Genomic DNA, 12,456 nt, shown 5'->3' on the forward strand with positions numbered 1-12,456 from the left:
ATGGTTAAAGTAAATGGTAAGTAAATAAAGCTCAGTTTAAGCAAGAAAGACGATCAGGCCAAAGGAGTTCTTTTTTTCTTTGTTTTTAAGAAAGATTGAATTGGGGTAATTGATTTGAATTATACTAGAAGGCCATATGCTATTTAAACAGTATTCTCAGCTGTGACTCTATAAAACTAAAACACTGCAAGCTGGAATCAGGGTATGCATCTCATGAACAAGTTCAGTATTTGTCTGTCATACAGACATCCTTTTTGATGGCTGCAGGTAGTGCAATCCTTACTATGTATGTCATTGCTAAAAATGAAAGATGCACTCATAGTTGCATTTCAGTTGAAATATTTGTTAATTTAGAAAATGGCAACAGATCTTTATCAAATAGGATAGCGAACCTATAATCCTTGTAACAAGTATCTGAATATTCATTTGTAATTGCACTGCTCGCTCTTCCAGTGGAGAATGGAACTAATGGAAATTTCAACCCTGATGGGGAAAAAATAAGCACATTTCTCATCTGAAGTTGTCAGTTTAAACTTATGACACATGTCAAAGGAGCCCAAAAGACTTCCCCATTTAAGATAGATCTTTTCAATATCCAGACATATCATGTTCATCCAGAGAAACACACCATTCCTATTTATTGAATATGGCTATATACTTAGAGACAATAGCAGCAAATCCTGAAAAGGCAGTGTTCTTGAAGGGAAAATATTATGTGACTGGGGCTATGAATTTTGACATTTCAGAGAGGTGGTGTGTGTGGGTTTAGAAGGATCTATGAATTACATCACCTTTGCTGCAGAAATGATGTCTTCATGGTAACTGAACTTGGAAGATACAATGATTCATTGAGGAGAAAATGCAGTGGTTGGATGCATGGGGGAGGAAGGGCTACCATGAGCTCTCTTTTCAGGTTTTTTGGTTTTTTTTTTTAATACAATTTTTTTCCCTTCTGTAGAAGGGGAAAACTGTTCTTGGCATAGTAAGGATGATGGGAATCGTGTCACGTTCTTTCCTCATCTGTAAGAGTGAACACTTTTTCTGAAGTGGCAAAACTTTATAAATGAACAAAATCAAAAGATCCTTGGGAAAGTCTAGTTAAAATCTTTTGGACCTTTGGGCAGTCACACTTAGGAACAACCTCTCCACAGTCTGTTTTGGACTCGAGTAACCAGGTCATCAGCAGTGCTGATAATGGTTTGCTTGTTGTTACTGTGCACTCCCTTTAAGGCTTAATGCGGTTAGACTTAATGGCTGCTTGCAGATGTTTAAAAAAACAAAACAAAACCATACTTTACCAAAAGAAGCAGCGTGTTAGTTCAGTCTGGCTCTGCAGGGTCTGTATAGATCAGGGGCTTCAATGGGGCTTTTTGGTGTTTTTAGCTAAAGCTAATTCAATCAGCTATTAGATAAAAGCACCAAAAAAGCCCCACTAAAACACCCGATCTATGCAGACATTGGGCAAGCTGGGTCCAACTAGGGTGCTGCCTCTTCTGGGCATGCACTGCGCTCAGAGTGGGAAGGCGCTGAGTTTAAGTTAAAGTGCCGTTTTTTGTTTTTTGAATGACTGCAAGCAGCCAGTGTTTCAATGATAACTACTTGGGCCAGCATTTTACTGCAAAAGTTCTAGTGGTTTCCAAAGGCAGGCAGGAGGCATATGAAATATTGAGTATCTCTATTTTCTACTCAGACAGTTTTCCTCCTTATAACCAGTTAGCATAAATTTTACTATACATGCAGGAGCATTAGAAGAGATGTAATCAGCACCACAGTAAAGGTATGAGCATGCTCCATTGCTGGAATTTGCTTCCTAAAATAAACCTTAATCCCATTTAATCAAAATGAGCATATATTTAATTCTTTCACTACAATACAGTGGATGGAAGTATATGGCTCAGGAAATAAGTGTTGTTAATGTAATATAAAATTACAGTTTTCTCCAGCTCTTGTATTTGCCAGACAGACATGTAGGTTAACCTGGAGATAAAATGTTTCCCCATAAATACTAGTTACATTTTTTATGAGTATAGTTTATTATTTTATATGTAAGACTGTTATCACCCCAATTTGTCAGACATTCAGGAACAATAATTCCTTGCAGTGCTGGAAATAGTATATTCCTTAGAACATTTTAAATGTTGCCTTCAAACACTATTTGCACAATCAGTTTTCTGTACTTTTGGACAATGTGGACAGGTTTAGGATTTAGTTTCTTCTTGCTTGTGGTTTTTCAATTATCCCAGTAGCCAATGACCTGAACTTTAAAGAGCCACTCAAGTTGACTCTTCCAGCCACTTGCCTTTACTTTGCCATAGCTGAGTCCACATGTTCTTCTTTTGTCCCAGCTGTTCTTTTTCTCCACTGTTAACAAATGATAAAATAGCAGTGGCTCAGGCAGTTGAGGGTCAGTGTAATCTTTTGACGTAGAAAGTGCTGTGAATATATTTGAAACTCCAGGGATTGGTGTTATGTTATCACCAGGGATCCTAGTTTTCCATTTGGCATGGAAAACCACAGACAAATGCAGATTCTGTGTTTTTTCATGACTTATCAAAAGTGCAGAAATACTCAGCAGTGAGCAGTGCTATTTCTGCTGTCTTTTATTTTTGCTCTGGTTTTTGCCTCTTGCCCAGTCAGCAGCAGGGGTGGGCGCCTGGCTGATTGGCCAAGAGGCAAAAACGGCAGCAAAAATAAGAGAAAGCATAAATGCGCAGCTTACCATGGGACACCACCACACTTCCAGGAGCTAGTGAAAAAATGCAGATTTCTTTGTTATTTCAATGGAGATTTCTTTGCTTTTTTCCCCACAGTGAACTAATTTAAAATCACACAAGATAAATTAGTGAACTACAACTTGAGTTTTTGCATACTTTATGTATTCAGTTGAATATTATTTTACAGGTCAAAGTATTCGCTCCTGCTGTTGTTTGCTAGGTCTGACTTTCAAGGGTGGGATTTTCAAAGGCACTCAGTGGTGGATGAACAGAATTAGGTCAGCGCATTTTTGAAAATCTCACCCTTAATGCCTTGATTTTGCATAAAGATTGCCTTATATAATTTTACCATAAGGTTAATTTCTAAAATTGTTCGAAGTTGTATTTTGTTTGAAGCAGTTAGCTCATCTTTAGATATTTTGATTTTTAGACTGCTTATATCAAATTTGAGGTTATCTAAATTGATCAAACCAACATCTGCCCACTCCTCATGAGACCTGGTTTTGACCCAGGAAAAAATCTGAGAGATGAGAACGTATCAAAGTCACTTCAGAAATAACTTTTTGAACAGATCTGCGCCCTCATTCCTCTAAATTATAAGGGTAATGCTTAGCCTGGAGATAGGTTGAGTCTCTACTGTCAGGGTTTCATGTCTTCTAGTATATCCCTGTTGTGTATATAGAATGCTTTATTTCTGTAATAAGCAAATTTGTATGTAATGATCTTATATACTAAGGATGCCTCAAGTTGAGGCCTGAAGAGGCGAGGCCTGAAGAGGCATCTGGTATTTTAGGTGATTTATTACTGGAGCAATATGCTATTGTAAAATGTGTAATAGTTTGGTGTGTATCTTTTCTTTCTATGTTTCTGTCCATGAATCTGACAGGAAATGCTAGAAATTAGTATAATATCTGTCAGTAAACTAGCTTTGCAGACATCCATGCTATCCTGGGATTATGGAGGTGGACTGGTGTAAATCGGTGTTATGTGCTGTACTGTTCCAGTCAACAGCATCTCAATGAGTGCTTTCTGTATTCTGCTTGAAAACAAGAATAGTTTATTTGCAGTTTAGTTATTGTGACTGAAGGAAACTGAAACAGCAGGTGGAGATGTTGTTAAATAGTAGCTTCCGTGTAACTGAAATAATGTCAACACCTAATTATGTAATAGAAAGATAAGGTGGCTCTATTTTAATATTTGATTGTGCTGCCTAATTCCTGTATGTGATCCCTTCTAGCTCAGCAGTTGACCTACCCATCTAAAGCACCCTCACCTTCTGTACCACAACCACCTCACTCCCCCTTAAGCAATGGATTTCACTACACATTTGTCTAAACACCTTGAAAGTAAGAACTAACTGCTCTTGGCATGTCCGCTTCATTGCATCTTTGCTTTGACTTATTGAAAATTAACACCTTTTACTAAACTAACCTAACCCCTAGCAAATGAATGCATGCATGCAATTTGCAGCAGTCAGAACAATCTATTCATATAACTGTCGCTTCTTATGAACTAACCTGTGAGCCTTTAAATGACTACTATAGCTTTAAGATAAGCAAACATTGCTTTGGTTGTCTTAGTGTGGTGAAAGAAAAAATGGTTAATGCTGTTGAAAACTTGGGGCCAGGCTTTCAATGGTTTCCAGTATCAAAGCTGCAGAAAACATGCACATGTTTTTGCCATTGGAGCGAAAACATATGCACCTTTGTTGCATAGGTATACCTGAAAAATAGTTACATTTGGGTCTGTGTGCAGTGTCTGTGGGGGGAAGCATTTAACATATGTATTTTTGCAAAAAGAAAAGGAAAATTTGAGGTTTGTTTCAGACCAGCTGAAAATTTGGCCCATATTATTAATATAGCTACTTTGTATGACAAATCTATGTGTTCATTGGTTTTACATTGTATATTATTCACAGAAGGTTTGCTTTTGATACCTGATGTAAGGTAGTTTCTCAGGTACACATTTAATGGGTGCCATATTAAAAAGGGCTTCTACTGCATCAATCTTGAAAATAGATATTTACAGCACCTTTGCAATGGTATTTGTAGTGTTCCCTGCATATGCAATGGGAAAAAAACTGTAGATATTGTGACATTTTTTCCTCCTAAATGTTCACTTTTTAATGGCAACTGTCGTACCTCCAGGATTTAGTTTTATTCTGTTTTTTTTATTTCCCAGTTTGAGATGGGCTATTATTTCTTCATACCACAGCATACAACTTCAATTAATGTATTAGTATGATTGCACATATTTTTTTGTTTGAGCATGTTTATAAGATTAGGACTTTTATTCAAATCTCCCTTTATAAAAGGCTCTATAAAGTACCCAATTCAAATGGAACTGTGCTTGCCTTGGCAGGAGTTCTGTTCAGAACAGTTGCAGAGCTGGGGCTTTCTCTAGGCATGTTATAGATTTAGAACGGTAGTATTGTGCCCATTTCACAGAGAACAGCTGGGGACTGTGATGGAAGTGGAAAAATCAATATTTGAGTTTCTGATTGAGGATCAGATTCCACCACGCTTGCTTAAACTGAATGATACGTAATTCTACAAGTCAATTCCAGGGAGATCACATGGAACTATAGTCAAACCCAGATCATTTGGGCCATCTGTATATTACACTTTTACTCATGTAAGTGATCCGAAACCAGTCTATACTCATATCAGAACAGAAATTTAGCATGCAAACTGGTTTAAAAATGGCAGAACACAGTCTAGGATTTGCCCCCTGCCTCTCAGAAGGGTGTGTGTGTGTGGTCTTTGCTACTGATCTAAACTATGACGCTTACAAAAAACCCACAAAACTTAGATTGATTCCACCTCGGGCTTTTTGAATGTCTATATCTAGCCTGGTAGGGTTTGGTTCCTTAGCATCTGCAAAGATGAGGGTTTGTGACCCACATGAGAGAATTGATAGCCACTGCAATCAGCTGCCCAGGCCTGCTGACATACACCAGCTGGTTTTTGCAGCTTTTTACTTCAAAAGGTGCAACTTCTCAGTCAGCTGTGCGAGAAAGCTGATGTACTCCAGCTGACTGAAGAAGCAGCACCCTTTCAAATAAAAGCCACAGCAAACAGTTGCACAGATTGTCTGTCACTTGGCAATCCACTACAATTTAAGTGGGTCGCAAACCATCTGGATGCAAATGATCTGGGTTCTGCAGCACTTGTGGAGACAAACACCCTTGCACTTGAATAAGATTATTAAAATCTGGTCCTGAACTTACAGAAAGAGTACACAGCCTGTAGATACCAACAATGGATCAGTATGAGAGAATCACTATACATTTACACTATACATTCATTTAGTATACATATACTAAAGAAATTACATTTTCTTTAATGGAAGCAATTAAGGGAAGTCTGGGAATTTTAGCCATTACATTAGAGGCACAATAGATCAGTGGATGTTTTCTTTATTTCTTCCAGGATTTCAGTGGTATCAGGTAATAATTGCTTACACCTAAGAATTTAGTGACTGTTCATCCTCTCTCACCAAGGGCTGTCATAAAAAAATGTGTTTTTATAACAGTATTTACTTTTGCATAAGCAAAATTTACAACATTTAACTGCACTTTGTTTTATTTCATACCAGCCAAAGCAGTAACTGAACACTGACATCAGATATACAACAACCACCATTTGATGACGCAGCATGAAAGAAGAGACTTCACTATACCAGCCGCTCTCTGAAGATGTTCATCAGCTGATCATGTTTTTTTCAGAAACCAATTCAGAGAATAATAGTGGGATTTTCTATGAAAAATGAATGAACTGCAAAACATTTTAGTTTGACATTGCTTTAGTTCAGAGGTTTTTTATGAAAACATGGGACTTTTAATACACTCTGTAAAATACTGACATTGTATTTTTAGAACAGAATATATTTTAGATTTTTTTAATCAAGGGCTGAGTTCATTTATATATATATACATACACACACACACACATATAAAAAGACCTTGTTCCATAGTTATTACAAACTGTTATTTTACCTTAGAGTTTGGGTGCATGTTGTAAAGTTCCTTAATGAAATATAATATTCTTGAAGCACATAATGACATTTTAGTAAAACTAATTAAAATGAGAAATTAACTGAGTATTCTCTTTTTGGTAGAATTGGTCACACTGTTTTACTCATAAAATAGCAAAGGACTCTTAGCTTGAATTTCTAAATATTAGTACCATCAAGTTGTTGGAATCTTACCATAAAGAACAATGTTATGTTATTCAATTGCTAAAGCCAGTTCACCTCTCAATTCCTTGTAATTACCTCACAAATAACATTACATAGTGTGTTATGTTACCACTGATGGTAGTGCTATCCTCCTCAGTAGCAAGCAGCTAATAAAATATATTTTTTCTTAATGTAAGAGGATGAGGAGGAAAAATAAACTTTAATTAAAGTGTATGAAGTGAGCAATAAAGTGCTAATAGAATGTGTTATTTTACTAGTAAATATATATATTTTCTCTCTAGTTGTTTTTCATTGCAAAGTAAAATGTGATATATTGACAAGTACTTACCTAGAAGCAGCAAAAATAATGTATGGTGGCATCTGCTTATTTTGTATGTAAATTCAACGGGTGCTTTACTTTGCCAAAACTTTCAAGTACATTGTTTTACTTGGGTACAAGGCAAGGAGTCAGCCAGTTACCTAGCAAGAGAATTGGTTTGAATAAAATCCTGTTGCTTCTGGAAAAAGTGTGTAGACACTTTCAATGTGAGGCATGAATAATCCTACAGTATTGTGTAATCTTTTAAGTAAGGGTCTGGGCCTAAAAAAGAAGTGATTAAAAATACTTTGCAGTGTTCTTTGAGGCTTTTAAGTTGTGTGTCTTTGCTGCATTGAAGTAAAGGTTTTAAAAAGACCAACTAGCCTGAGCTTGAAGTTTGTTTAAATTCATGAAATAATAAAAATCATACTGTATTTTCAATATGCTAAGAATTATTCTTTATAAATATATTTAGGAAATGCGGTCTATTTTAACTCAATACTGCCAATGTCAACTTCATAACATTTGCCAAAATAAAATGATTTTATTTTTGCCTTTATAAAAATTTGAAGAGAAATTAAGTGAATATTTTTCAAGAAAACATTAATTTAAGTAAAATGTAACAATTTGGAAAAAATGGTATATGTACAGATTAAAATATTAACAAAAATGCCTTCATCTTGTCAACTATCTCTTTTTTTATCAGTTTCAGGGTATTTTTAAAGTCTCAGTTCTTTGTTATATTTAACATTTTGGGGCTTAGCTAAAGCCCATTGAAATCCATGGGAAATGGGAACTTAGAGGCAAGGTACAATCCCTGTCTTGTGTTGTGCAGATGGGTAAAGTCACAAGGGTTGATGGTGATTCCTAGTTTCTGTGAAAGGCTGCATTCTTCCTCAAAAAAGTATGCCAGGATTGCACAAGGGGGGCTAGGCAGGCCTCACTGTGAGACAATGAGACGCAGCCAGTGGTTTCCTAACCAGCTCAAGCCCACTGGCCAGGAAGCCCGCTTGCTTAATCTCATAGTGGGTGCAGAACAATGATGCACTGAAGATTCCTTATGTTGGAGATGGTCCATTCATGCATTAAATAATAAAACAACTTTTGAACAGCTCTTGGCTTAGGACAAATCAAATACCTCTCCTTTAATTTATTCCATATTTTGGAGAAGAAAATTCCAGATAAGTTGCTTTTATCAAAGTCTTTACTTTAAGCCATATATGATGTTAGTAACTTGTCTGCTGACCAGAACTTGTGGGGGAAGGAACTTCAGGTTGGTGTTGAATAGTTTCTCCTGGGTAATTTCTTGCATGTTTATGAAAAAGTGATCATTGCTGTTTGGGGTTTTTTAACAATTTAATAACCGTCTGCCAGCCTTAGCTTTATACTTCTACCAAACCCCTCACTGCAGCACGGAGGCTAGAAAATGATAATGTAAATGCACTGGCAATTTCTAGACAGTACGTTCTTAAACTGTGTGGCTGTCAGAAAATAGCTGGCCAATTGGCTCACACTGGGCTGTAAAAACCTTTTAGGGTAGTGTGTTTTTTTTTAAGTTTAAGTAAAAACATATACTATATCTTTTTTATTTTGGAGGTGCTAATTTGTAAGCCCACTGTATTGCTGTGACATCAAGCAACAAAATCTAAGTGTTTTTTAAGCTAAAGACTCAGATCTTTGTTCCTTTTATATTAGAATCATTTTCATTTGTTACAGTGTTGTTGCACAGATAACAAGTTACAAATTCACAGCCTTGCAGTTTTCACACCTGCCTTAGTTTCATCTTTTTTGAAGGGAATGGCATCTCCTTGTTTTCATATTTTACTTCTGTTACTTGTTTTGCATTTGTGTGGTGGACTACCAGGAAAACTTCTAGGTCAGTGACAGTATTGGCCCTACTTATATCATTTTATAGATTTTTGAAGTGATAGACTGTAGCACCCTGGGGTGCCTTGAGATCCTTTTTAGGGGTGTGAAGGGTGGCCTGACAATGTTAGCACTGTTAGGTGTGCAAACGTGATTCACAAAATAAAACCCAGAGTTTTCATATAGGAATCCATAGTGGCAAAAACAGCCCGACCTGTTGTGACCTTTCTAAGTTCTTTGCAACAAAAGAATTGCTTCATCATTTCTCTGTAGTAAAAAAAAAAAACTGTAAACTAAGTTGGCATTTTCTGAGGAGTGCCTCAAGTCCAGAAAAGTTGAGAACCACTGGGAGAGACAGAGAGATAGGAACAGCAATTGAAAGCACTGAGACAATTTATTCTACTGCAGTCAGAAATACAAAGTTACAAACAAACTTAATTAGATTTTTTTTTTCAGTGAGCAGATTTTATTCCAGAAAATGTTTGTGTAGAACATTGTTGCATGTGGATTTACTATCTGCAAGTTCATAAAATAATATCAAAACTTTGATGCTGATTTAAAAAATAAAAATGCCAAAGCTCAAACATAAATTAACCTAAACATCTGAAATCTACTGAAGACTTCCTGTTTTGAATCTACATATAATATAGTAGTTGTAACATTTTTAAGTATTTCTTACAGATTTATATTTCATCTGTGCCATTTACTTAGATTTTCAACTCTCAGATATTTATATATTCCCCAGTGTTATGGCAATTAACTTCTAGCTCTTATGCAAGGAAGAGACCAGATTGACTTACTCTCAAACATATGAGATTTAGAAGGAATGATCTGAAGCTTCACTTCTCTGATTTATGTCTGTCTTGGGGTATTTTAAAGCATTTGCTTGTACGGTTTGTGTGTGGGGATTGCGTAGTTATAAAAAGAACAAAGAGATGTGCACAGGAAAGACATGAAAAACTGCTATATTTTCCACACCTGGTAAACATTCCCATTGGTTAGTTGGCTGTATTCAAAAGGCTAAGACTTTTATTGCTCTACTAGCAAAAGCAACCTTTCTTCATAGTGGAGCAGTACAAAGAAAGAGCACAAAATGTACACACATCACAGTGCCTGGAATTCTGTTTGAACAACTGTATTGATTGGGTCTGACCCCTTTACATTTTTTTCTATTATTTGAAAAGGTGCATCTAAGTGTAGCTGAATTGAACCAACTGAGATGAACTTTCCATGAAAACTTCTTGAGATATATTTCTTTAGTTCAAAGCTTTGGAATTTTAAAGGGCATTTTTAATACAACCCTGTTGAGGTATTCTGTGCCACAACCACACTTTGAATGTTAAACTACAGGTAAACCTAAGAGGAAAAAGTAAAATTGCAAAGTATAGTGTAAAGTGATTGGATGATGGCAGGAAAACTTTGTATTCTAGCTATAAAACAAATTAAAGACAAAAAAAATATGATAAGGATTTTTAAAATATATATACTATTGTGTAACGCCACAAATGTACATGGTGCTTTACAGAGCTACAATAGAACAGATTGAAAGGGACAGAATACAACGCTCAGAGGATTAAAGCACTCTTTGTGCGGGAATGCTGAGCAGGATTCGAGGAAGAAGTGATCCTGAAAGACGAGGAATGTTTTCTGAAGTGGAAAACACCCAAGAGTTTGAGTGTCAGGGACATTGATAAGACAGACCAGCCTGGGCTCAGTGCTGTCAGGGCCTCCGAGCAGGAAGGCCAGCCTAAGCCAAGTAGCACAGCAGCCACACCTGCAGCGAGCCCCAGCTAATGAACTCTTCCCCAGTTTAGGAGCAGCAAGCACACTGGCTGCCTACTGGGAGCACCACACATCCATTTAACACCAGTGTAGCCCTGGCTCTACAGGTCTGTCACCAGTTATGCTGTGGCAAGCCTCCTGGTTCCTGCATTCCTGTTCTTCTGGCTCCTGACCCTGGTTTTCAGCTTATTTCTGGGCTTTGGCTTTGGATTTCCCCGCAGCTGTTTCTTGGCTCTGTTTGGCTCTGGTTTTTTGGACTTTGCTCTGTGAATTGTCCTCCAGATTGGTACTTGGCATCTGAGCATGGACTGTGTTATGAACTCTGCTTCTGGATTTCTGGGGACTCTGCTTTCTGGCTTTGGTATATGGCTTCTGCTCTTTGACTCAGGTCCAGGCCCTGCTTCCCCTCATTGGCCTAATCATTAGGCAAGACCACCTACATCCTAGTTCCTTACATTAGGTAGCTTGAAATGAGGCACTAAGCCTGGAAGGAGGAAAGTAAGGTGAGAGGACTGAAGTGATGTGGAAGTGGCAAGAGCCTGGGGTGGTGGGAGGAATACAAGGACATAAGAGCTGTGAGCAAGATGAAGCTAGGGTCCTGAAAGTGAGGAATGTGCAGAAAGTAAAGTTGAGGAACTTGGATTCTGTGGTTTCAATGGGATGTCAGTATGAGGATTCAAGAGGAGGGAAGGAGTGGAATTAGGGCAGGGACAGAAGATGCATCTAATAGGAGGGCTTTGGGTTAGATTGGAGAGGTGAGAGCAGTGGGGCCTGCCAGATGAAGGTGACAACCACCATGCGGGAAGAGTTGAATGAGTGGGTTTAGGAAGAGAACGGGTGGAGTTCAGTGATACTAAAAAAGTGTTATTGATGGCACTTAGCGAGAAACTGAAAACAGGAAGGGAAGAGGAGAGATTGACACCACTGTGTTAAGCTGATTATAGGGAAGGAGAGTGGAGTTGCATATGGTGATGAAGAAAGGAGGCGGGTAAGTAAGAAAAAAAAAATTGAAAATAGAAAGTGCCTGGAGGGTTGGAAATTCAAGTACAGTTAAGAGTCAAAAAGCCGAGGCACTGGCAGGAGGCTGGGGAGGATACAGGGATAAGAACAGGAAATTAGCAGTATAAAGGAATTAGGTAGGGCTGTAGTAGCAAGTGAGACCCCCCCTTAAAATTCCAGGGGTGCTCAGAAGAAGACAGAGAGCAGGATTGTGAAGGATGTCTGCAAAAGGAAGAGCCGCTAATGATGATGCTAAAAACCAGCTAGCAGGAGAAGAACCCAGAGGGTACAAAAAGATTTTGACGTATTAAATGTACTTTGCAAGCTAAAATGCTCCAATATGGAGGAAAATGGGTAGGGCTAGCTTGAAAAATGCACACTATGTTGTCACAGCTTGGCATTAGGAATTCCGAAGGGCCACAAAGTCGCTCTTGAATTCATGCAAATTTGTAACGCGTCTGACATTGACAGGCCATTGTGGGAACTGTAGTAACATCTAGAGGCCCTTATAGATTCATAGATTCATAGATGCTAGGGTCGGAAGGGACCTCAATGGATCATCGAGTCCGACCCCCTGCATAAGCAGGAAAGAGTGCT

General features: G+C 37.8%; 1 protein-coding gene across 5 annotated transcripts in view; it reads left to right on the top strand.

Moving 5' to 3' along the window:
- The window catches only part of LOC109321318 (pleckstrin homology domain-containing family A member 7-like), a 186,914-nt gene extending 179,028 nt beyond the window's left edge, over nt 1–7,886 (top strand). For 4 of the 5 annotated variants that reach the window (XM_019551903.1, XM_019551902.1, XM_019551906.1 and 1 more), the window contains 2 exons: nt 3,952–4,060; nt 6,312–7,886. In XM_019551903.1, the coding sequence (XP_019407448.1) occupies nt 3,952–4,049 (98 nt within the window). In that variant the 3' untranslated portion in view covers nt 4,050–4,060; nt 6,312–7,886. The remainder of the gene's footprint in view (nt 1–3,951; nt 4,061–6,311) is intronic. The other variant, XM_019551904.1, reaches the window with a different exon arrangement.
- The last annotated feature ends 4,570 nt before the right edge of the window (nt 7,887–12,456 follow it).

Source organism: Crocodylus porosus, unplaced genomic scaffold (assembly GCF_001723895.1).
Source record: "Crocodylus porosus isolate Cpor-Errol unplaced genomic scaffold, CroPor_comp1, whole genome shotgun sequence".
In the NCBI taxonomy this organism is placed as follows: Eukaryota; Metazoa; Chordata; order Crocodylia; family Crocodylidae; genus Crocodylus; species Crocodylus porosus.